The sequence below is a fragment of the Seriola aureovittata genome, chromosome 1, assembly GCF_021018895.1.
Source record: "Seriola aureovittata isolate HTS-2021-v1 ecotype China chromosome 1, ASM2101889v1, whole genome shotgun sequence".
Classification (NCBI taxonomy): domain Eukaryota; kingdom Metazoa; phylum Chordata; class Actinopteri; order Carangiformes; family Carangidae; genus Seriola; species Seriola aureovittata.
The window spans coordinates 20,869,885-20,897,384 of NC_079364.1; the positions used below are offsets into that span (position 1 = coordinate 20,869,885).

Consider the following 27,500-nt stretch of genomic DNA (forward strand, 5'->3'; position numbering starts at 1 on the left):
TGACTACACTACAATAATATGAAGTTAAACGAAAAACAGTATTAACTCCAACAGCACCACTGATTGAGGATTTGATTTAAATATATAGATAGAAAGAAAAAGAGGGAGGGGAGGGCAAAAGGAGCGAGAGAGCAAGAGGGAGATCTCCTCACACAAAGATGTAAATCCTCTCAAAAATGTGCTGACCATGTTCAGGACAACACACCTACGAGATTTTACAGAAAGATTTTCACAACAAAGAAAAAAACATGTCAGGGAGCATGTTTGGGCATCAGGAAGCATTTAGACGTGGTTATAACTGCATCTGTTTGCTTGTTTTATTTACGTTTTATACATATGTACATTTTGGTGGCTGCTTTAATTCAAAGTATCTTACAGTCACATGAGTATCTACATTTTTCATTTAGAAACCTCAAACTAACACAAGAGGCATTCTGCTCAGTGAACTGAACATGACAAGCATCTGTGTGTGTGTGTGTGTGTGTGGTGTGTGTGTGTGTGTGTGTGTGTGTGTGTGTGTGTGTGTGTGTGTGTGTGTGTGCGCTTGAGATGGAGATAGGTAGACAGAAGGGCTGACAGTCCAGGTACAGTGGGGGGGCTAGTGTCAGCAAATGGTCAAGAAACTCTTAACATCAGGGGGTACAAACCCACTCACACACATTCTCTGCTCTCTCCTTCTCTCTCACACACACACACACACACACACACACACACACACACACACACACACATTTACACGCCGTCTATGTTTCTCTAACCCACACACTCATGTTGTGTTTGGGTAAGCCCTAACAAGCAGCTTGCTCAGTCACTACCTGGGTCAGTGGCTGGTCAGAAAAGGAGACAGAGACAGAGAGAAAGCAGAAAGAGTTAGAAAAGGTAGAGGACCACAGAGGCAAGGCAAAAGGTAGACATTTAGATGGGGACGATGAATAAAGACTGAATGAAAGAGAGGGTCATGGGCAATAAATGGAGCTATAAACTATATTAATTCACATCCATATAGTGTTGTTGAAAATGATTGGTTTAGTTAGATTCTGGAACAGTAATAGACATCTAGCAGAATTTAGGTAAAAACATGGAAACAATGACAGTGTCTATCTATCTTTTTTTTTTTACTGTCATTGGTGAGGCAATAAAACGTATTTCTACATAATTGGTCTCTGCAAATAAATCAGAAGTGGGAAAAAAGTGTTTTGGGGTGTAATGAAACTACTTGAAACACACATAATATATGTTGAAAGAACAGCCCTCTCCCTTATCTGTGCATTTAGACGTTCTGCAATAAAGCAATTCACTGGATTTTCAATGTAAAAAAACACAACACTGAGTCTGGAAGAGGTTGACAGCCTTCTCAGTGACAGTGTTGTTTACTCAATAACATGAATATGATAGCGATTTATTGATGTTTAAAGATCCAATGTACAGCAATTTTAGAGAGGCAGACTTCTTCTCTTCTACTTTGTGTCTCTCTGGCATACAAAACAAACATACACACACTTTTTCTCTACCACACACAAACTCTAACTTGCAGACTCAGACTCAATTTTTCTATTTCTCTTTTCCGTATATCTAAAAGACCCAGTGCTGTGCTGAGCTCACTTCATAAAGAGCCCTCTCTAACTACCTCATCTATTTTCCACCAAATTAACTCTCTCCCAGCGCTGATTAATGATCAAATCTAAATGAATCAAATTAAAAATTGAAAATTATATTTCCAAAGCCCACAAAAAAGAGACAGGAAGAGGCTATGGGGAGGCTGAGAGTGCTCTACACCTTTTAACAAATGAGCCTTCAAATCATAAAGAATGGGTAAGAGAGGAGAGGAGGGAAAAATGAGGAGAGGAGAGAAGTGAAGAGGAGAGGAAATGTAAGGATCAGAAAAAAAAATGTAAAGAGGAAAAAAATAGGCAAAGGAAGAACAAAATAACTGAACAGGGAATGGGTAAGAAATGGATTAAAAAGATGAGAGAAAGAAATAAAGTTTAGATGGAAATGATAAAAAGCATTAATGGAAGATTATAGTATAGGAAAGAGAAGAAAAAAGAGAACAGAGGAGAAAAGAGTGGAGCATATACAGGTTGGGAAATAAGAGGAGAGGGGGGTTAAGTAATGGATGGGCTAGTAAACAAAAGAAGAAAGGAGAATGAGAAAAAAATGAAATGAGAGAGAAAAGGAGAGATGAAGTGAGGGATAATAAAAGGAAATGAGATAGGAATATAACAATGAGAGAAAAAGAAAGATCCATGAAAGAAAAGAAGAAATCCACAGAGGTTAAACACCTCAATTATATGTTTTAATTATTATGTCAACTAACAGTCCGCCTCTACTCAGTCTACTGCTTCTACTTCTACACACTCACACAGAAACAAATGTCACAGCAGCAACACTTTTATGTTAAATAGAGCACAGTGCGTGTAAATTATATTAGATAACATTGTTAATAATATGTATTCTACCTGAACAAATGGTTACGTACCATACCTGTTATCATTCACACTCCTATAAATATTGCACCACTGTTTTTACATACTGGACATGGAGTCATGCACACGCACAGGTGCGCACACACACAGTGACAGTGATTAAGGTGAATCATTACTACAGTGGTAATATTGCTGTCTGTCAACAGCATGATCTGCACTGATCACATCAGCATAGATTTTTATACTACACTGGCGTCACTCTGTATCTGTGTGTGTGTGTGTGTGTGTTCTTGAAGAGTTGAAGGATTGCGAGTGAAATGCCTTTGACACCTAAGTGGTTTTGAGTAGAGAACCTGCAAGCGTGGAAAGAGAGAGGAAAAGAAGGATGGATTGATTTCAGATGGTCAATGATATGATAAGAGAATGAGCGAATAAAGGAAGGCGAGAAGTGTGGGACAGAGTGGAGACAGCAGTAGGAAGGCAAATAAAATTTGATCACAGAAAAGAGAAAGAGGGATGACAAAAAGCACAAGAGGGAGAAAGCATTTAAAGAGGCACAGACAAGGAAACAGTGAGAGGGCGCGGAGGTGAGAGAGGAAGAGAGGAGCAGTTTTATGGTAATTGAAGTTGTAACAGGGTTGAAGTCTCGCTTCCACCTTAGACCAGGTTTTCACCTTATGTTTCTCTGTGTGTGTATTTGTGTGTGTGTGTGTGTGTGTGTGTGTGTGTGTGTTCGACCAACGTGCTGATGTAATAACAGAAAGGGTTTTCCTATGCGGGTTTAAGAACTGATGCGCAAGTGAATTGGGTAAGACAACGGACAGATTTAAAACTAATGTCTGTATGTGCGTATGCATGTGTTCCTATGTAAGGAAGACAAGAAAAAAGAAATAAGAGAGAAAGAAACATAAGTTTTATATAGTACAAATAAAACCACATGAAAAGCAGAAACAAATGTGTGGTTGCTTCAGAATATGAAGAAATCAAATCAACAGAGTCAGGATTCCTAATGTTTCACATCAGTAAATGTTTGTATGCACGAATTAAAAAAGTAAGATACACAAAACAGATTAAAGAAAGAAAAAGACATAAAGAGAGCATGTAAGAGTGGTGGAGGGGAAGGTTAAGAGGAGAAGTGTGTGTAGTGCCATGCAGTGACGTGTGTTTAGACCAGAACAGATCAGAACAGCACTGCCTGAGGCAGCAGGCAGGTGGCTGTCACTGGTGTGTGAATGTGTGTGTGTGTTTCTGTGAATGTGGGCATGTGTGTAAGACCATGCAAGAACCTTAAAAAAGTGTTGCCACACAGCCTTTTTTTCCTTTAAGGCCATGTTTATGGAATACACTGAGTTTGATGAAAACAACAGCAAAATTTTATAAAATAAAACCTTCTGTTAAATAAACGGCCACCGCCAGACAGTTTAATTAGAGCAGGTAGATACTAAAACACACAACTATAATCCATCTCACTCCTCCCATCGGTGGTATCTGAATGTGTCTGGATGCGTTTTTTTCCTGCCACATTCCCTTTCCTCTCCTCTCCTCTCCTCTCCTCTCCTCTCCTCTCCAGACAAACAGAAAGACAGTGTATGTGAAAGAGCGGACCACTTAGGCAGATCTCTCGTCACAGTTTTTCCATTATCGCTCCTTTCTAGCTGGGATGCAACCAGATGCCACTCACACACAAATGCTCACACACACTCACTCAGGACAGACGCTACAGGGCCAGATTTAGCTACAAGTTTCCCATGAGGGAACACCAGACGCCACTAGTTGTCTGGCGCTCCCCTCCTCTGTTTCCCCGACCTCTCCTCTTGTCTCTACCCCTCTCCCTGTCACTCGCTCTCGCCTCTCTCTCCTCCTCTAGTCATCCTCTACTTTCATTCTTTACTCTTTTCCTCTTCTTCTTGTATTCTCCTCATTTACTATTCATTTATCATCTATTGTCCCCCAAATCACCCACTCCTTGTCATTTTATCTTCTTGTTTTTTTTTTACCCTTTTAATTACTCATGTTTAAAGAAATGAATCCATTTTGACTCTCCATATTGTAAGTAAACATGTGTATTACCAGTCGTTTTGATTGTGGTGTATGACTGCACATGTGTGGATCAATGAGATTGGATACCAACAGTCAGGATCATTGAGCTATAAGGAGAGTTATGACGCACACCACCAGCTGTGTATACACACCAAACACACACGTACACGCACATACACACACGTACACACACGTACACACACACACACGCACCAGCATTCACACAGACTGGGGCCTTCCACCCGATCTCACTCATTAGGTCTTAGAGGCCATGGGGAGCACGGCCAAAGTTGGCATGAGCTGTTAGTGTTTCTGTGTGTGTGTGTGTGTGTGTGTGTGTGTGTGCGTGTGTGGGGCAATGTGCCAAGGTTTATATTTGCAGTCCATGGATTTTTCTCTCTAGTAGTCTACCATCTGAATCCAGCTGGCCGTTTATGGCATTACAGAGATGGAGGCTTTGGTTTTGGATGCGACACATTCTGTCTGTTTAACCACGATTCATCAGACGTGCCATCATCAAAGCTGCTCTGTTGTAAGGGAGCAAATCTGTCAATATGACCATATGTAGAGTAAACATGCATACTGAATATTGCTGGCTCCTGGACTGTGTGACTCTGCCAAAGCCTTTCATGTTCAAATGTCTGATCTGTGTTTTGTATTCTGTACATGACATTTCCACGAATTAGTACTGATGTTGAATATATTATGTATGTCTTGCCCTGCCATTTGTATATAAATCGAACTGTGACAGCTATAGAGTTATTACTTTCGCTTGTTTATGTATTTTTAACTTGTCAAATAAATAAATGCATTTTCACGTTTAATCTTTCTTCTGTTTCATTATTTTTCATAAAATCTTTTACCTGCAATTATACCACTGTTCTCTCACTCCCCCCTCCTCTCTTTCGTGGCAGATTTTAGCCCCGCCCCTGTGACCTTTCGGTCTTTAGCTGACGCATCATTATGACCTCATTAAAAATGGACAGACAGCCATTGCCAGAGGGGAAGTTCTCATAATATAGTCAGGCCTTTTAATTGCCTTGCTCCAGAAATTAGCTGCTACATATTGGTGGGTGGGTGCCCCATGTTCGTTTCTTCCTTCAGTTTACCCCCTGCTTATTTACTCCTCTCCTCTCCTCTCCTCCTCACAGTAGAGGGTGAGAAAATCCAATATTCCACACAGACGAGGTTGAGCGTGTGTGTGTGTATTCACATGATCAGGTGTGTGTTTAAGAGAACGTGTAAAGAAACGGCTCCACTCTGAGTTGGTTTACTGACCCTCTGGCCTCTTGTTCTCCCCTCTCTCTCTTCACACACACACAAACACACACTTCTTGCTGCCTCACTTGCTCTTCGTCTCACCCTCTCTGTCTCCCAGGGCGACAAAGCTAATTTGAGGCAGATCTTGCCCTAAGGGGTAAACTACAGCACGCGCACACACACACACACACACATACACACACACACACGCGCAACTCATGTCATCCACCACACTTCATCCACCACACTTCATCTCCACCCCTTCCCACTTTATCTTCACCTTTCTCCCGTGAGCTAGCCCCTGACAAGCACAGTTAGCTCTGATGCTAACTGATCTAGCCACTTACCATTATCATCTATTCAGTTCCGCTGCAACGATGCTTACACCCAGACGGTCAGCACGAAACACGATAGTCTTAAATGTGGTTGTTGTTGACTGTTAGTTCAGAGTAATAACAGTTTAGTATAACAACGGCGTTAGTCGTATTATACATTGCTCTTTACAAAGATGTATGTTATTGTATGTCGTTCAACATGATGAACCAAAATAATGTATTTGGTAAATAAACATTTTTGTAAAGAATGTCTCCTCACCTTCTTTGCCAACAAAACACAAATATCTTAACCTAATCTTCTTTTATATTTTAGCAATGTGAATTTTTTTTCTGATTTGTGTTAATAATTCAAGGTGATTTTTGAGGAAATTTACATTTACATTTACATTTGGCAGAAGAAGCTCTTATCCACAGCGACTTACAAGTAAGGGACAATATCAGTATTATTTATTATATATTTAGTGTATCCACAGCATTCACTAGCTCTTTAAAAATGACAAGAAATGTATACATACATAGCCTACATTTATACACCTCCAGCAGAATAAAGCAAAGGTGAAGAACTATGTTTAGCTCTTTTATATAGCTGTTGATCTATTTCAAATTTCCCATGGGTTCAAAAGGACTGAAAATGAAAAAATATAAGAAAATGGATGTATCAATTTTCCAAATGACCCTTATTCATATGTAGAGAGGGACCCCCTGTATTAAATTCACACCAAGCACAACAAATGGGGTGGCTGTGGTCTGTCACATTGATGTATATATATGTAGGCCTAGGTGTATGTGTGTGTGCATGTGTGTGTGTGTGTGTATGCATGATATATGTATGTGGAGCATGGAAGCAGTGGCAACAAAAGGCCGCTATTTGTTTGCCTTCTCAGGACAGAAACACGCAAACACATATCCCTCAGCTACATGGTGGACACACACACACACACACACACACACACACACACACACACACCACACACACACACACACACACACACACACTCTCTTGTTCTATTTTCCATTGTCTGTCTAAGCTTCTTCATCATTGAGAGCTAAACAAAATCTAGGTACAAATGTGTTTAAAAGTGTTGCATTAAAAGGAAATGATCAGTAAAAACAAATATAGTCCCTTGTCAATGACATCTTTGTTTATCGACAAGGGCGATGTGGTTTCTGTGTTGAGTAGGAAGTTGCACTCTAAGCTGTGTGAACTGCGAGACTGTTTGAGCTGCCAATAATACATGCACTTACACGTGTGTGTGTGTGTTTGTGGCCACACACTTATACACGAGACAAAACAGGAGATGAGACATAGGTTCTGCCTATGTCAGATCAACCGGGAGCACAAGTGCTACAACAGCAGCTTGTTGGTAATGTGTGTGTGTGCGTGTGTGTGTGTGTAAACAGAGAGAGAGAGACAGAGACAGACAGAGAGGTGAGCATGCTTTTGCAGTGAAGTGGAATCTAGATTGTTGGAGGTAGTGATGGGGGAAGATATATATGAATTTTGTGTCAGTATGTGTGTTTGTGTGTCTGAAGCTGTAAGGCTCATGGTGAAAAGTTTTCTTAACATTGCCTTCCCTTTTGAAGCATTTTGTTGCTTGAAAAATTGAAAGAAAGACACTGATAAGCTCCAGCCAAATGAAAAAGTTTGATCTCATTTCATTTGAACCCTTTTACTATAATAAAATTAGTTTTAGTTTGAATTTCAGTCATTAGATTTTTGAGAATGTTTGTGTAGTTTAAGTTGGTGTAAAATAAAGAAAATCTTTTTGTTGAAGACCATACTTTGCACAGATTTTCATGTAGATCCCATTGTTATGTTATCTATTGCTCGGGTCCTATAATGACGTTTGAGTGGATGTGAAGCTGGAGGTATGGGCAGCTGTCATGTTGCCAATGGGATACAGACAACGGTGAAGTGTAGAGGAGAATGGACGGATGAAAGGCATAAGAGAAGTGGGACAATACAATGCATTTAACACAATACAATAATACTGAGTGGGAGAATTGGAGAGAGAGATGAAGACAGGAATGGATGGAGGGAGGGCTGGCAGGCGTCGGCAGAGGCACGCTCCCTGACCACTGTAAGGAAGGGGGCGTAGGCCAGGTCTCCCATCAATTACAACCTTGACCCTCCTCTCTTCTCCTTTCTCTCTCTTACACACTTTCTGCTTCATTCAACCATCCTCCCCCTGCCTCTCATCCTCCCCTGGTCCCTCTCCTCTGCTCCTATAAATCAATCTCTTCTCCCTCCCCTCCTCCCTCCCCCTAGCTTTCCCCCACCTTCCCCCTCTGACTATGCCTCTTTCTCTCTATCGGCCCTAGTCTTACCCCCTCGCCACTCCTCTCCCTCCTTTCATCGTTGGAAGTGCAGTGGGAGTAGAAAGGTCAGAGGTGGGAAGACAAGAGGGAGAGAAAGAGACAGAGGCAACGAGGGAGTGCAAAAATGAGTGAGTGAGTGTATTTAATCAAAGTGGTGTGGGGGAAGATAATATGTCTTGTTTTTTTTTTTTTACCCTCCACCACTGAACAACTGCGTTAGTGTGAGTGTCGCAATTATCTTGTAATTTCTATCTTTACCTCATTTAGGTGAAGTAAACCGAGAATGGAATCAGTGTCAGGAAGCGGGTGTTTGTGTTTGTCTAGGCTACGTGGCCTCAGAAACTATTGTGTGTAACTTGTGTATGTGGAAGTGAAAGGTGAACATACACAGGGAAAGAAGAGAAGAATGTAAATCAATGTTAAGCAATGGCGAGATAAGAAGACAGAAAAGGGAGTCAGATAAAAGAGAGAAACAGCTGTGAACAGACAGCATGAGGATGAAAAAGAGTGAAAGTGGCGAGATGGACAGGGAAGTGAGAAGGCAACAAGAAGCACCTGATGCAGATAGAAATAGATTACACTATACTGTGCAAAAGGAGTATTAACAATTTCTTTGAAGTGCTACATGTAGCATTATTCAACATCAATAAATCGCTGTCATACTTTGATATAATACCTTGGTTAAATGAATGTAAAGTTAATGTTAATGTTGTATCTAAGGCATTGTTTGTTCTTGTGTGTTTCAAATGTAAATTTATTTAATCTTGAACTAGAATTAGCAGTTTTTAATTGCTTTCTGTAGCTCTCACATTAATCCTACATGTGTCATGAAGAGAAACTGCAGCCATCCTCTAAAACAATATATCTGTGTGTCATAGATCAATCTAGCAGATCACTTGGAAATTTAACACATTGGCAGATGACGCAAAAAGCTGTATTGAGGCTGGTAGAAGATGCTAATCTTATCAGCACTGGCCTCCATTAACTGAACAATAACAATAGGCTTTGAAATGCTACATGTAGCACAGTTAACAGAGAAAGATAAGTAAGAGACCTTTTCCCTTACCCTCCCTCAGCATGCCCACAGTCAGACACTTCATGAAGCGGCAGGCCTGGCACGACTTGCGTCTCCTCTTGGTGATCTCACATTCGTTGGTGGCTGGACAGCTGTACTCAATGTTGCCTGTGGCATGTAGACATGTTGGAAGAAGACAGAGAGAGAGGTTTCATTTCAGATAGATACATCAACAGACACATGGGCAGACAACCTGTTTGATAGCAGTACTCAGCAAATCCTGCTGCCTGAAGACAAAAATATAACACATGGTTTAATTAAATGAATCAGAAAAAAAAAAAAAAGATAGATTTGGGCACACGTACTGTAAAATATAAAAATAATCCTTTATGAATATTGACTTTGCTACCTTAATCTATGTGTCTATGAAGATGATGTGCATGTGTCTTGGCTACAGCAAGGTGAGGTTGCGTGACTAGCTGCAGTTTGCTCTCGGGAAGACTCCAGTGTAGAATTTAGGCTAAGATTATTAGCTGATGTAAGTCCATTAACTTCACAACCCTGGCCAACAAAGACAACACCTAAGTGTGTTAGAGGCTAATACCACTTTTACCCTTAATTGTCAGCTGCCTCACTATTTCTTTTTTTCTGTGTTGTAGGTAACTTACTTCCTAATTAGGAATATATTACTGCAATATATTCAACGTTTTTATCATCTTTCTTCTGTTCTCCTCTCTTTTACTATACTTCCATATCAGTGGCGGCTGCTGGTCTTATAAGGAGGGGAAGCTCATTTTCGGCCTACATCATAAAATGTGTCCGTTTATTTATATGTAAATTCGCAGAGTGACAGAAGAGAGTCGCCAAACACAACGCTAGTCGTTTTTAACAAAGACAAAGTCGCTGAAGATCAGTAACGTCTCCAGATCAACTCCGAACAACGGAATGAAAAACTTGCAAAATGCTCCGGTAGATGCTTATACTTCAAGATCGCTGATTCGCTCATTTCGCTGTCAATCAAAAAGGGACTCAGCCTCAGACAGATCATCCAATCATCATGCAGAAGCCGAGCGTCCGGGCCAGCCCACTGTCCCATAGACCCCCAGAGACGCTGAGCGTCCGATGGGCGGGACAAAGCCCTGCATTTATCCAATGACCGTCTAGTTTCGCTGCAGTGGAACAACCCACTCTTTGCTTCCCCGTTGAAGTCAGGAGACGCTCGGCGTCTACGCTGTGTAAAGCACTGTGGCGCTACAGGGATGAATGAGAAGAAGTCGTGTCGGTTACCTGTGATAAGTAGCTGATTCTGAACAAAAGATGAACGTGTTCTAGCGCATATTTAGTCAATGAAATGTACACACAACAGTACATATTTGACCACTTATTTTGTTGACATTTTAGGGGAAGCTGAGCTTCCCTTGCAGTCTTAGAGCAATCGCCACTGTTCCATATCTTTTTCTTAATCTTTCTACCTCTATATTGTCATGCCCTTTGCTTATACAAATTTTAAACCCTCTGTATTTTACTCTAAGTCTAAATGATACCTCTTCTTGACCATCGACTGTGCCTCTTGTTTCCCTCTTCTTTTATTGTTCCTTTTTTGTTTTCTCATTTTCAGCTTGACTCTCCTCCAGTTCTGCTCATTTATCCTCCACTTACAGTATTAATTTGCCTCCATGCAGGTCAAAGCAAAGCACACTTATAGATTTGTTTAAACTGTTACAAATTTACTCCAACAGGTTTCTTTGTTCAGGAGGGTTTATTTATCTTGTCTGGACTGTATTGCGATGTGAACCATAAAACCCTTATTTCTCATCCCCTCGGTGCCCAGCTGAAAACTACAGTACCCAAGAAAACCAATGCATCTCCCACTGAAACAGAGTAAACAGTGATCACTATTGACTGCTGCTGTGGAGAGGATGCTTCTCATTACTGGGCTGATTAAGGGGGCTAGTTAGCTTGGGAAAAGGCTAAATGCACAAACACTTCTTAATGGGTAACAAGATGCTCATTTATCGAACTTATTAGTTAAAGTAAAGGCTAAACATGCTAAGTGCTGGGGGAACCCATACAGTCTAATGGACACTACTAATGGGACTAGTTAGCTTACACCCAACCTTTACACATGGATGATAGAGGAGTGAATTAATTCCGCAATTAAGACAGACACTTACCTAGCACTAAGGCTAAATGCGCTAATGCCATGACAGAATCTGTGTCGGTTAATGGGTAGTCAGTCAAAGGGCTTATTAGTGCAAGGCTAAACAGGCAAGCGCTGCAAAATGGATAACTGCTGTAAAAAGCCACTTACAGGCCTGGCAGCACTGAGCCTAAAAGTGTTAAACCTTCAGTGAGAAAAAAATATGTTAAAAGCTTCAAATTCTGAGTGCTACTGTGGAGGTGGACAACAACAAGCAATAATAATAATAGATATTATTTGCTGATTAAACTGATCCCCCTGACAGAAACAACAGTATTTGTGAAACTGAAAATTTATAGCACCCCAACTCAGTAATTATTACCTTGACTGGCGGACTTTAATACAAGCATATTTGTGTAAAACATACTTGATATTACAGACTGTACATATTCAGAAAGGCAGTAGGTGCTGTAGGCATATGTTACAGGCCAGTATAAAGGTGTGATATTGGAATATATAACCTCCTGTCATCTGGCTCTTTACTCTTTACATGCTTGGATATAAGCGTCCTGTTTTAGAGTAGGGGTATAGGGTAGGAATTAGTAAAAAGGGTTTATATCAGAATGTCATCTATCTCTCTCTCTGTCTTTATTTCTATCTTTATGTGTCTTATTGTGCACTGGGGTGGGCTTAGAGTGGAGAGGTCCTCCTATGTATAATGTGTGGGTTTGTATGTGTGTGTTGGTGTGAGTGAGGGGGGATATATGAGGGCCTCAAATCCCTTGCAATCTCCTTTGAGATGTGTGTGTATGTCCACCTGCTGCATGACAATGGACCACCATTGTACAGACTGTATAATATGAATGTTTATGTGTGTGCTTTGGCTGCCGTCCTCTCGTGCCTCTCCTGAAGTTACAACACTGACTCTTCTGTCTTGACATAAACTCAGCATCTCCCTCCTATTCGCTTCCCTTTCTTGGTACCTTGGCTTTTTCAGAAGACAGTTTCCACTAGAGAGCAACACAAAATACAGGTAGAGGGCGAAGGTGGTCATAAAGTGACATGGTATAACTTAGCTCAGGACTTTACCATTCTATATAAAAATATACAAATATGAAAATATGTATTTGTATATTTAACATTGTTTAACTATTGAGAAACTTGTTTATTTTCTTTTAGTCAGTATAAACAGAACTCTCATATGGACTTGTTTGACCATCCCCCCTGCCATTTTCACTGCACCTTTCAGTTGTTCCTTTGCTCTACACCGCTACCATCTATCCCATCATCCTCTTTGCTGCTCTCCCCCACTTTTCTCCTTCACTCTTGCTGCCTCTCTCTTCCCATTTCATCGCCCTATCCCTCCCTATCCCACACTTTGCCCTCCTCCTCACTCCCCTTTATCCCTCTCTCTCAATAAGGGAGTGATAGATGCAGGTTGTCAGGTGTCGCTGGACTGACGCCACAAAAACAGCAGCTGCCAGAGCCACTTCCTCCATGCTGCGACACACATGCACTCACACACCAACACACACATACCACTAATTCCTTTCTACATGCATGTGCCCAATTCACTCCACCCCCCACCCTTTTCCTTCTTTTTGTCATTCCTTGTCTCAAATTATTGTTTATCATAAGGGGGTTTATCCTCTCCTATCCTCTCCTATCCTCTCCTCTCTTCTCCTCTCCTCTCCTCTCCTCTCCTCTCCCACCCCATGCTCTCCTCCCTGTCCAGCTGGAGGTGTTTTTTTGGTGATTACCTGCGGTTTTATTGGCTAATGGGTTGAAACATACCAATATGTCTGCTGCTGCCCATCTGAGGCTGGCTTTGCTTTCCAGCCAAGATACACAAACTAACTCACAACCGCACATAAACACAAGCGTATGTGCAGAGACATACACATAACCTGCACTCATTTACATTTGGATGAGCACAAGCCCACACACAGACACATAGGCTAACACACATCCTCACTGTCCGTGGATGAGTTTGGCTGGTGTGGCAGCCAAAGATAATGTCATGACCCATTTGTTCCAAGACTGTTCAGTCTGCATCCAAACAGTGGTACTGTAGCAAAAACACTGATTAAAAAAGCACTGAGATTTGTTCCTAATAATGCTTTACTATAGTAGATATTCTCTATAAATTTGTGTCCACTGAAGTTATGGAAATTGCTGATGTACTATTAATAATTTTTTAATAACCATCTAGCAGAGTTGAATTTCTAAATGTTGATTTTGATCAAGAATGTAAAATAATGGTGAATTTTTAAATTGGGTTGTATTCTCCTTTTAGATTTATCAGTATATTCCACTGGAGGGTTATACTGTACATGCTATGCCTCATCAAACTGCTGTATTTCATCGAAGCCTTTCATGACAACTGTCCTCTCACTTGTTTTGCCAAAGTCTTGACCCATAACTTCTAACTCTGGCCTTCCTGATCTGCAACATGTCCACTAAAGGAGACCAGGGGATTACAAATACAGACATGGGTGACAGTGCATTGCTTTTAATCTATTCAAGGTCAAACTCCGAAGAGGCATCATATCTATATGTTTGCTGAGGTGTTGTATTTAATTTGTAACTGTCTCCTCACCTGTGTCACCTTTAACAAGCCCTCTAAATTAAATGAGAAATCTGGAATTGGTCAACTATTAGACACTGCAGCAATGACACATTGGGGGTTAAATCTATACAAAGAGAGACTACAAGGTCATCTATGTAACTGTCTGCTCAAGAGTGCTGGTGTCTATGAGGGACTGTGCTTCTGTGAGTTTGTGTTTGTGCGTGTGTGTCTCTACCTTTATCTCTGTATGTGTGCGCTCCAATCTCTTTGTCAGGATTTCACCGTGTTCTGATCTCATCCCATAATAAACACATACCGGTCATCTCTAGGTAGTGGTGACCATCTCGTGGATGTAAGACTTCCACCCCCCCTTTCACATCTCCCTGTCTCTCTCTCGCTCTCTCTGGGGCTTTACTGAGAAAGCTGCTTATCGGAGGCAAAAGAAAGCAGCGACAGATAGGTGGATGGATGGAAAGGCAGATAGATGAATCCTGTCCGATATGACTGACTGACTGACTGACTCAATGGATCGATGGCGGCTGGCTGGCTGACTGGACGCTTGGTTATTGCGCTGACTGACAGGTGGGCTGTCCTGCTGAGTGATGGGCCCTATTAATTATCTAAAAAATGAAATCATAAAAGATTATTACTCAAACACAAAGCTTTCAAATGTGTATCACTTGCTGATCAACTACACACTTTGGTGGCCCTAAAATGGAAAAAAATCCATTCTCTCATTTCCCACACCTACAAGTGCTTTCAGGTTATATTCTATTGTTTTCTTATTGTCAACAAATGCCATGAAACAACCTGGGCCAACAGTAAATTGATCGCACCAACAAGTATCGTCTATATAGCCAATCCTTGATGTAGCTTACTTTCTGTATGATCAACACAGGCAATGTCGTTTTCTTTAGGTCATTTCTACAGTCCATACACTCTCTTGCTGCCAATACTTGCTGGAGCACCAACGTAATGACTGAAAGTATTCCACAAATGTTTGCCAAAAACATACGGTATCTAGCTATTATAAGAAAATAATATGTGTATTATATAACATGCTATAAACTCATTCAAACCAAGGTATATACGTTTCTTCTGTCCTTTGAAAGATTGTCCTGGCTCAGAGCTCAGTATTGAGAGGCTGATTAACACAGTTTTTTTTTTCATGGAAATTATTTGCATTAACAAAAATATAGATTATCACTGCCCATCTCCCTTAATGTTGTTTCATTATAGAGGAAAACAATCTAGTATGTGTATAAAACAAAAAAAAGTTGTACATTTGGCAAAAGTGCTACATTTGTGAAACTACATACACTATCAATAATAGTCCACATATTGTATAAGTCGTGTGAATCTAGGAAAGGAGACTTATTGTTGCACTGTAGGGATCAGTGAACAAAGCTGACTACCTGGCTTGCTTTATGGCTAATTGGTTGTCTGTAAGACTGACCTATACTGTGTCTACAAGGGTAAATGAAGGATATAATGGGGATCAAGCTGTGAGTCGAGCATTAACTGAATATCCACAAAATCTGAAGAGCATAGTCCAAATACCTGTCCACTTCCTGAACTACTTCTAACCCTAACAAGAGACGAGCAAGGGATTACTGAGCCTAATTCCTGGTACTCTTCTCATCATGTGGATTACTGGTCTATCCCTTCTCTCCTCTACCCCTAAACTGAACTCTTGACCCTGCAGACATGACCTCTGGCCTTCCTCTGACACTATGTTATCTCCGAGACAACAGGCTTATGGCTAACACTCTTCCTGTGAGGCATAAGCAGGTAGATCTAGAAATGCAAACACCACCTGGAAATTACTTTTTGCTGTTGATGACAAAGAGGTCAAGGTTGAAGGTGAAAGGGGGCGTGTCTGGGAGTTTGTCTGTATGTATGTGCCTGATTGGATTGGTGAAGGAGAGTAAGAAAATAGACTCTGGTGGGTGTCCCGGTGGCTCACTTAGCAGACAGAGGAGGAGACATGTGCCACATAAAAATCTGGGTTCACATCTGGCCCGGGGCTTTTATCCTATGTCCTGGATCTAGTATAGTGGCTCAGGTGTATGTGCATGTGTGGGGGAGTGCATTATGTGAGTGCCTGTGCATTTAATTTGAAAAAAAAATTAAATGTTTTAGGTGCTGTGTGCAATATCTTTCTCAAAGGTTCTGCCTTTTTAAGGAGCACATTTATTTCAATATAAAGAACACTATCTTCACCTTTAACCTCCTCCTTGCACTCTCCTAAGCCAACCTGATGTGTTCTTTTGCTGTGATGTATTTATGACCTGTCATGTACTTTCATAGCTTCCTAAATGCAAATTTGGAAGAAATCAAATTGAAATAACAACAGAACTTTTGTGGACAGTCTTTAAGATCTGTCACTGAGTCAGTTCAACATCAAATAGATCACAACTCATCATAATGTCTACAGTTTTTAACGAAACTAAAACAACAGAGACATCCACATTATGTGTTACATCAGTTTGACAAACGGAGCCACTGAAACAGGGCTAAAGTAAAACAGAAAGAGACAAGTGACGAGATGGAACCAAACCTGTGATGATGGAGCTGATACAGTAAGAGACAAAACAGAAATGTAGACAGACAAACAGAGAGATAATTACAGACACAAAGTCAAAATGGAAGCCAACCTTGAATGGTGCGTTTGAAGAAGGCCTTGCAGGCCTCACAGGATGCCACTCCATAGTGGTACCCTGACGCAATGTCCCCGCACACCAGACACAGCCTCTTGGGCATCGAATTCAGCATGTACTCGCACTTAATCTGTGACTCTTCCCCAATAGTTGACGAACAGTCATCGTAACGCTTCGATCCAGGGCCGCCAGCAGGACCCAGGGGCCCTGCGTTGGAGCCGTAAAGGCTCGGGGAGTCTAAGCCGTTGGGGTGGCCGTTCATCGTGGACGAATATGAGCCTGAGGCGTCACTGGAGCCACCGGGGGAGTGATGGTTTAGACTGTCAGTCAGGGAGGCAGGACTAGACGGCTCAGTCTTTATATAAGAGGACGGACAGTTGGACTCAAGGTGGCGCTCCTTACTGGACATTCTGCAGAGAAGCCTGAAGGATTGAGACAGGAACAAATAGAAGAAGACGAGGAAGAACAGTATTACAAGAACATGTAAATAGATATTTATAGAGGAAAATCATGAGAGAGAAGAGTTAGAGCAAAGGCAGAGCTTGAGGAGAAGAGAGGATACAGTTAAGGCTGTGTTCAGCAAAAGAAATTCTATTTTTGAAAGACGAATCATAGCAATCATTTTTCGTATTTCCTCACTTTCACTTTCTATGATGGTTTTATATATTTTCAAGGGGCCAAGTAAGTTCTATAAATGCCAAACACACACACACACACACACACACACACACACGCACGTACACACAAATCCATCTGTCAGATTTGTTATTCTGCTTTTTAAGAGAAATGATAAGAGAAAGAAAGGGGGAAGTAATAAAGATAGTAAGAGAGTTAAATACAAAAAAGAAAAGATTATGGTTCATTAATGAAACCATGTGTAAGAGAGAGTAGCAGAGAAGCATCTATAGTACCTCACAGTTACACAAACACATGCTCAGGGCCGGTGGTCATCCGTCACTCTCCAGTCAATAGCAGTTTGTTCTACATGAAGGTAATCAGTAAGCAGCCTCTCTGCTGCTCAATCATCCCAAAGACAGCCTCACACATACAAGGGTGCTCACACACACACACACACACACACACACACACACACACATATTCATATTCAAGCTCACACTGACTTTTTAAGATGTTAGGGGAAGCCATACAATATAAAACGGTATCTAAAAGAAAACAAACAATAAAACTACTAATCAGTGCAGAAGTAGTGCTGAATTCCTCTCCTCATCTCTTGTTCTTCTCTGCTGACTCTCCTTTCCTCTATCCTCCTTCCCTTGCTTTCTCCCTCTCTCCTCTCCCTTCTTCCTCTCCCTAAGGAGACTGCCTGGTGTCTTGTTAATGGCAGTTGTAATTAACAGCTATCTTCTCTGTGTCCATATCTCTCCATCCCTCCCTTTGTCTACCTTACTATCTATCTGCCTGTCTCCCTATCACTTCCTTTTCACTGCCATCTCTCTCTTTCTCTTCCTTTTTGTATTACCACTCTCCATCCCTCTAACCCTGCCCTCCCTCCCTTCTCTCTCTTTTCATTGTTAAAAGCAGAAAGCACAAAAGGGGTTTTTAATTAAGGCAGGATGCTGCTAAACGAGGGGCTTCTAAAGTCCAGTCGGCCTGTAAAAGATCCCTGTTCTACAGGGACCCATAAAACACAGACAGCGTCTTGACGGAGAATGGAGAGCCAGTCGGGTGAAGGAAGGGGTGGGGGTATGGGGAATGGATATAGACAGGAAAACAGGTAGGCAGACAGACAGCCAAAGCAAGAGACAGAAAGACTGGGAGAATTAGAGATTGTGGGGTTGTGGGGCAGCAATGACTGATGATAGTAAAATGACAGAGAGCGCGTTCAGATCTGGTTGTTCGGTTTTTAATGAGCTGCAGAGATTTAATGTATTTGATGTGCAGAAAAATGAGACAAAGCAGTTTGCTTTAGCCAAAACTGCAAGTACTGTGAGGCAACAATGCTCCTCTCCCAAAAATTCAGTGCTTTCTTTTCAGTTTTTCCTTTCATTAAGTGACATGACATTTATGATGTAGCCTACAGTACTTTGGCCTTTCTTCCCTTTTCATCATATATTTTATTCCCTCCACCCCATCCTTCCCCCTCTTATTAATCCTGGCTTTGTGGTATTCACCAATGTCTATAAATCCATTTATCTGATGCTACGGTAGGCCTTTAGTTTAAAATGAGAGGGACAGTGAGAGAGGTTTAGACACAAATCAAGAAAGAGGAAGGGAGGTAAAACAGGAGGGAGATAGTTGATGGAGGAAACATAAAAGATGGTAGAATAAACATGAAAAAGATTAAATGTAAACGTGAAAAAAAAGTGATGGGATGATGAGAGATGGCACAGGGTTGTCTATGTTCTAGTCGAGGGAAAGAAAACACAGTGGTGACGGAAAAAGAGAGTAGACCCATTTAAGTAGATGATGTGATGGTGATGATTTAATCTCTCCTTTTTCACTCTTTATGCTCTTTTGTGCCCCCTCCCTTCGACCGTCAATCCCTCTGAGTACCATTAAGTGAAAGAGTTTAAGTGCCAAAAGATCTCAGGTGCTTTTTTTTCCTTCTCTCTCTCAAATTCTCATCTATCTCTCTTTCCCTCTTCCTTTCCATTCCTCCTCTTTGCTCCATCTCTCCTTTTCTTTTCCTCTATCATCTCTCTCTCTCTCTCTCTCTCTCCCTCACTCTGCTTATAAATGAAAAATAATGGCAGTCGAAGGGGGAGGAATAAAAAGAATAAAAAAGAAGACATGCGTGCAGAGGAAAGGAGCAGAGGAAAGAAGATTAAGAAATCACAGCCAGTGCGCTGTCGGAGCGAGAGGTTGAATGCATTTATGTATGTATGTTATCAGTATAATTATGGCGCTATGTAGCGACGGCTCAGTGCTGAAAGAGCAGTCTTATTGTGCTTGTCTGCTCTTCAGATGAGTAAGGAGAGAGAGGGAAGGGGGTGGGTCTCATTTTTTTATCAATTCTTTATATTTTTAGGTGTTTAAAGAGATTTATATAAAGAGGAAAAGGCTTGAGTGTATTTCTTTTTCTTTTTGTATTTTCACAAAGACGTGAGCAGTGTGTTATGAGATGATTCCAGTAAAACCCAAAAGAACAGCAGTAATCTGATTTTAGTATTAGCTGTTTTACTTAATTCTGTTATAGAAAAATGGTTTTGAATTTCATTTTCTTCGTGCCATTTTGTACATTTTGATTTACTTCAGTGGAAGAAAACCATATTATAACACTGTTTAAATAGCATCAATTAAGAGCAATATAACTTCTATGTGCCTGTTTTCAAGTTATAAGTTATAAATATCATAAATCACCACACTAAATCAGCAATTTTTTTCCCCATGTATTATATTGTTACATATTGTGAAACATTGTGATATGTACAACTTCAAACAAAAAGAAAGCTAACAAAAAACAATTTTTTGAAGTAGTTTCATAGTAAATCAGAATGAATCTATTACACTGAAATAAGGATTTCCAGTAAGTAAATTGGCCACACACAAGAGTTTTGGTAAAAGCAACTACTGTAGATATGAGACTGTTTCACAAACAGTCAAAGCAAGAGGACAAAAGTGGCTGTTTAGTTCCTGCAGACATCAAATATTCAGAAGGCCTATTTACCTGACTCTTACTGAGGGAGAACACACACACACACACACACACACACACACACACACCTACACACACACACACACCTACACACACACACACACACACACACACACACACACACACACACACACACACACACACACACACACACACACACACACACCAGAGAGATTACCACCTTCCCTTGTCTCCATTTCCAGCTCGATCCCTGTCATTTTCCCTTCCTCTTTTCTTTTTTTCATTTCTCACTTCTTGAAGGAAAGAACAGTGACTCATGAAACAGAGATAAACATGTGTGCGGCATGGAGAGAGAGCACAACAGAAAAAAAGAATGATATGTGGGAGAGAAAGAAAGAAAGAGAGGGAGAGAGAGAGAGAGAGAGAGAGAGAGAGAGAGAAAGAAAGAAAGAAAAAAGAAAGAAGTATTTCTTTCCTGTGTATTTTGAAGGAAGGTGGGCCACTTTAGTATGACAAGCTGTCATTAGAGTGGTGGGCTGATGCAGCGCCCTGACAACTGGCAGGGACAAACATACAATCATCGTATTAGAGCAACTACTCTCTGCCTCTCTGTGTGTCTCTGTGCTGTTCGCTGTGTGCTCCTTCACTCTGTGTTTCTGTGTGCACTCGCACTCTTTTATTATATACAATCTTTGTATGACTGCCTCGCTAGATGGCAGCCATAAACACAAACTGGTCCTCAAACAACTCCCAACTGTTTTTGCTTCTCCTCTAGGTTAGAGAAGAGAAGAAGAGAAGAGAAGAGAAGAGAAGAGAAGAGAAGAGAAGCGAAGAGAAGTATAAGTAGCTGTGATATAGGAATCAAAAGAGAGAAAATGTGCAGCTAAGATATAAATATTTAGCTATTTCACTACTACTACTTTTTAATATATGTTATTTGACAAATGCATTTGACTACACCTTGACAAACGTTGGTGCCTGTAGGTGTAGAGAAATGAAACACCTTACTGCCCTGACAGTATTTTTAAAACCAAATTCCCATGGAAACAGCAATAAAAATGTGTATAGAAGAATAAGAGGAGTGAGGAAAGAGAAGTGGTAACAGTAGAGACAGAGAAGGGAGAAGTGCTGACAATGTAGCTACCACGGGTTGGCTAATACCTTTCCATCACACCAAGCATTGTGCTCGCGATGCTGATAAGAACATGCAGTCCAATAAGCAAAAAGAAAAAAAAGGAAAGAGTGAAAACCTTACACAATTCTATCTAGATGATACCGGCAATGCTTTGGGATGGATGGGAGAGTGAAGGAAGGATGGAAGACAGAAAAGAAAATACATTGAATTAAAGAATGGAGTGAGGAGGCAAATAAGAGCAGAAAAATGTCTTTACATTTCCGCAGTTAAATGAACAGAACGATTTCATCAATAGACTGAATTGCTTTTTCAGCCCTCACACTCCTCTTGTTTATTTTTCTTTCTTTGCTCTGTTTCTCTCTCCATTTGACTCCCTTTTCGATGCCCTCCTATCTGTGGAGGGTTGTTGAACTGCATGTCAGCTTGTTAGTCTGATACATGCACTGGTGAGTGTGCACACACACGCACAAAAACACACAAGTAAGCTTGACTTGTTAGGTGCACACACTGGTTGAAAAGGAGCCGGCTACTGCTGTTGTTGTTTAAGAATCACAGCGAGAAACACACTTTCCATTTTCTGTTGTCTGAAACTAACACAGACGTACACATGCAAAAAAAAAAAACCTGCACTTCTTTGAATGACTTTGTGCCATTTTTTGGGTTCATATTAATTGAATCTGTATTTTTACATGCACCTTGTGTGTGCGTGTGTGTGTGTGTGTGTGTGTGTGTGCAGTTCATAGGCAGAGAAATAGAGCACAGGATTGAAAGAATAATCTGTGTGTGGCTGTGTAGTGTTAAGGTGTGTTTGTGTGAGTGTGTGTGTTTGAGTTCAGCTCCATAGACTCGCAGTGTGTAGATGATTATAGTTGTTTTCAGGGACAAAAATGAATAAAATACAAAATAAAAACTCAAGCAGCGACAGTCAATCTAAACCACTCTCCCTCCTACTGAGCTCTCTCTCGCCCTCTTCTTCCTGCTCTCTTTGGGTCTCTGTCTCTCTCTCTGTCGTTGTTTCTACTTCTCACTCACAAACACACTCTATCATTGCTTCTCTCTCTTTCTCGTACATCCACACCCCATCACACACACCACCTTACACCCTACTCAAATACACACACACGCCAGGGAGCAGATCAATTGTTACAGTGTTAGTCGGGCAGGAAACCTGTAATTCACTTCATTGGCTGCAGAATAAACCCCTGATTACATACAATCAATGTGATAATGGCTAAAACACATTCTGCCCAATGGGCTGTTGGGCTGTAAAGACCGGCAGAGGAGAGGAAATGTGAGTGTGTGTGTGTGTGTCTATATCCTTGAGTGTATGTGTCTGAGATTGTGTGTTTAGACACAACGACTCTTTCTAAGTATGAATCCTAATGTGACACATACCCATATATCTGTGCTGTGCACAACTATCCACATACACTACACACATGCACAGGTGTGAAATGAATTGGGTAAGACTTTGAGAGGCACACTGGCGGGGCTAAAGCTGTTATGATGCATCCTGGGGTTTATAAAGTTTACACACACACACTCCAGATGTGAATGGATAAACTGTGGGAGACAGCACACACAGAGCAGCCTCAGCCAAACACTATTGATTAAGAATCATGTGCTTTCCAAACTGTAGACTGCAAACTATTCGGGAATATCATGTTGAAACCAGTGATATCAATGCAATTCATGTGCCTTAAATCAACACATGGTACTGTTGGTAAAACTGTTTCATGTGCTTTCCTCTCTTTTCTTTTTGTTGGTTCTCTTCTTTAATTCCACAATTTGAATGCAGTTAATTTTTCTCTCAAAGATCTGCTTGGTGCGTACACAGGGTCATTTAGATTTGAGAGTCTGACTGTTGGTGTAGTAAGTGTTGCCATTAAGTGAAAAGATATGAAGAGGGTAAGCTTGTTCAGGGTAAAAACATGGGGCAGTGCACCACTAACCCTGTGTGTGTATGTGTGTGTGTGTGTGTGTCAGATGGGAATCTTGATGATTTAGGTCATTTTCTTGCAGAGCAGTAGCTGATAAGTGTGTTGCTGCCAGCCACTATCTTTGTCACCATGTCTCTCTCTCTCCTTACCTTTCTCTTTGTCTCTCTCCCTCTCTTTCTGTCGCCTTTATCTACTGTGTGTCATTGTATTTGTAAGGGTGGCTGTCTACTGTAAGAACAGTGCTTCAAACCTCTAACAGCTCAACTCCGTCCTGTGTGCTGCACATCTGGAGTACAGTAAACTATCAAGTATTTAATTGATTAATAAACAAATACATAAGTAACTGCAAATTGGATGTCTAAAGCAATTCTATTTTGGGCCTTGGCAGACTAAACTGCATACCATGTACTTGTAGTGACCTCCAGCCTTTTACTGGAAAGGCTGAAGAGTGGAAATCAATGAAATTACTGAATGCATCCTCTTGTTAGGTAAACCTTTTATAGAAAAGACTGCATGTGGTTAACATTGAATTACTAATCCTTCTTTTCATGAAAATATATTAATGACTAATATATTCATAAACATTTCATGTGTTTAAACAATGTGCACAAATAGATATGATGCGACTGATCACATTTTCATACCTTATTCACATGATATTGTTGGGAAATGTTTGTGCAGGGGTGTAAGGGATATAAATTGTTGGCTGGCTCCTTTATGAAAGAAAGGTCATTGATCAAGGTTAGTGTTTGTTTCTTTTTCTATGTGTGTGTGTGTGTGTGTGTGTGTGTGAGAGTGTGGATTAGCAGTGTTATCGCTAAGCATTAGGGGTGCAACAGCCCTTCCAAACACTTACCGACACTTCCCGTTGTCGCTGACACACACACACACACACACACACACACACACACACACACACACACACACACACGCACACACACACACACACACACACACTCAACCATTTGTGTACAGTGAGATGTGCAGCTCTCCTACGCTCTCTCTCATGCCCAGACAGATAGAGACCTGGGCAAGGTGCCGTATCAAATGAAATTGCACAGAAGTATAATAAAAAAAAGTGTTTAAAAAAACAAAATATCCGCCATCGGATTAAAAACACATTTTATTAAGCAGATGGTGAAAGAGGATTTCCACTCTAGTAAATATGACAGGGCTTTCAGATGTGACATGGGAGGGAGGCAAAGAGAGGGGGGGGGGGAGGGAAACATACAAGGAGGGAATGGGAAAAGAGCTGCAAAAGAGAGGAGAGACAGAAAGAGAGAGAGAGAGAGAGAGAGAGAGAGAGAGAGAGAGAGAGAGAGAGAGAGAGAGAGAGAGAGAGAGAGGCAGAGACGGAGTCTATGTCAAGTAAAATCATACTCTGAATCTGAGAGAGTGACGGGGGAAAAAGTGGAATAAAAGAGAAAAAGAAATCTAGGAGAGGAGAGGAGAGGAGAGGAGAAGTGCATTCTTTAAGCAGATCAGATTTGGGGAAATTGGGCTGTCACTACAGGATTGTGATGATTTACACCTATCCATCACAGGGAGAGGGAGAGAAGCAGAGCCAGAGTATGTACAATAATGCACAGCATCTGTAAAAATTGAGAAAAACCATCTGTAGCAGGCTCAGTTCACTGCTTACTTTTCAACCCAACCTTCAACATTCTGTAAATAATACATTTAGAAAAAGCAAGAACATATTGAGCATTCTGTGAAACACTGATGGCTGATGAGTCAACCACTTCATTACTTTTACTACATGATTACATTAAGTGACAGAGACTGTGGGTTGAAAAAACTAATGGCATAGATTATATCTTCACATTAATTAAAATACTAAATGTCCTCTGTGAAAAAATAATTTCGAAGTAAGTGCACACCACACACAAACACATTTTGCTATTGCAGGTTTTGCACGAATTGATCTGTATTGTCACTAGCTGCTGCTGCTGCTGCTGCTGCTGCTGCTGCTGACACTTGTCCCCTCTGCCTCCTCGCCTGATCTTCCCTCTACCTCCCCCTGTCCTTCCTCCCCCTCTCCCTCCCCTCACTGCTGGCTGATGCACCTTACAGCCTCGCTCCTGGACCATCTGTTAGGGAATCTAATTCACATCCAGTCATAATCAGGTTTGCTGGATTGCCCACTGTCTCTGCCTGCCTCTGTCTCTCTGTGTCCGTCTCTCTGTCTCTCTGCTTCTCTCGTGCGTTTCATATTCTGTCCGATTGTCCATCGCTTTTACTTTTCTTTCTTTTTCTACTGTAGAAAAAAGGAGAAAAGAATGGCTCAATTGAATTTTGTGTTTTTGGACAGTTCATAAACATCCTTCTCTTTATTTTCTGTTTTTATTTCCTTGAGATAGAGCCCATTAATCTGATCTAGTCTTGTCTGATCTTTTACAAAATTCTGTTCTGTTACATCATACTGGTTTGACATCAAGTGATGATTCACTGCCGTTTGTCTCTCCAGCATTTGCTTTGCTTTCAAATGGTTTTAAATTCGACTCTCCTAAACACTCATCATCTTTCAAACTAACTGCAAATTACAAGGATTTAAATACTACTTCAGCATTTTAATAGTAAAATTAATTAATAAGCATCAATTTGACATTGCATGGAGAAAATGAGGTGCTGCATCGACACAGGATCTTAACTATTTATGTTTATGTGTGTGTACATGCGTGTTTGTTCATGACTGAGAATAAGGTGAGTTGAGGTGAAGGGGGTGGAAGTTAATGAGAGGTGAGTGTCTGAAACCCTCTCTCTCTCTCTTTCTCTCTCTCGCTCTCTCTCTCTGCTCCTGCAGTAATCCTCTTCTATAAATCTGCAATCCAATCAGCGTTGTCCACACTTACACACACACACACACACACACACACACATACACACACACACACACACACGCACACACATGCACACACGCACGCACGCACACACGCACACAAACACAGACATACACACACAGAGCTGTTGGGAGGCCCATCTGGGTGTTAAGGCAATCTGCTTTATCATTATGATTACATTGGGCTCAGTTTACAGCAAAGTGTGTGTGTGTATGTGTGTGTGTGTATTCAAGCGCACCCTGACTGCCTGACATTAATCACATTCCCATGGTTTGATGGCCTAAATAAAAAGAGGAATAATATTCTTGCTGTCCAATGAAAACTACGGATCTCCAAAAACAAATCAGGAATTTCTTCAGAATTCAGAAAAGTTTTCAATTGAGAAAAGGCTCCAGGAAACAAAGAAAATTTAAGTTTTTAATGCTGTTTTTAATATAAAACAATGTTTTAGATATGAGATTTGTGGTATGAAAAGAGAATGCCATTCTCAATAATTTACATGCTTTTTGAAATACGTGAACATATTGGCCACAAGAATATAAATACTGTTAGATAACAACTGAAACTGGACTTTGGAGTCAAGTGTTTGTGTGTGTATTTGTGAGTGTTTATGTCAATCGTGTGACTAAATCCCATCAACACAGGCTGAGGTCAGATATCCTGGAGGGAGTGTTTATGTGATCTTATACTGCATGTGCGTCTCTAAAAGTGCGCTCCTCCTCCTGAGTGTAGGTGAAAAAATGCATGTGTGTGTGAGTGTGGTAATCTATGAATGAAGGTATTTACGTTTCATTATGTTATTAGCTAGTCCCTAAATATTTATTTTTGTTTTTATGACTTTTTTAAGAATAGGTCCCTTTTATTGCCATTAAGTCATGTTGACATGTCACAGCAGGAAAAGCACAGGTGTAAATAAACTAATGAATGATGGCTGAATTCCATGTAGCTGTGTCAGTTTCAGGGTCCTGGTGTTGTTCATGTAGGTTCACTGTCACACTGTCATGACTTACTTACTCACTTACAGTAAAATGCTCTTTTACTGTGACAAAGCTGTGAAAACGGCCTATTAGAGTGAGTATATTCTTTAACATTACAAATTCCTGAATTGCAGTATTTCAGTAGAAGTTTTGAGATAGATTTTGAGGTGTGAAGTTCATTATCTGTCGACTAGGGATATACTGTTGTCTCACATCTGACGCTTGGCATAGTTCTGGCAGTTGAATTCACAATTACAATAATAATTG

At 40.8% G+C, this 27,500-nt stretch overlaps 1 protein-coding gene across 5 annotated transcripts in view; it reads right to left on the reverse strand.

The window, feature by feature from the left end:
* Positions 1–27,500, reverse strand: part of esrrga (estrogen-related receptor gamma a) — a 145,244-nt gene that overhangs the window by 36,833 nt on the left and 80,911 nt on the right. For 3 of the 5 annotated variants that reach the window (XM_056373859.1, XM_056373872.1, XM_056373868.1), the window contains 2 exons: positions 16,762–17,186; positions 9,435–9,563 (listed from right to left, as the gene is read on the reverse strand). In XM_056373859.1, coding sequence (XP_056229834.1) covers positions 9,435–9,563; positions 16,762–17,186 — 554 coding nt within the window. The remainder of the gene's footprint in view (positions 1–9,434; positions 9,564–16,761; positions 17,187–27,500) is intronic. The other 2 variants (XM_056373848.1, XM_056373839.1) reach the window with 1 other exon arrangement.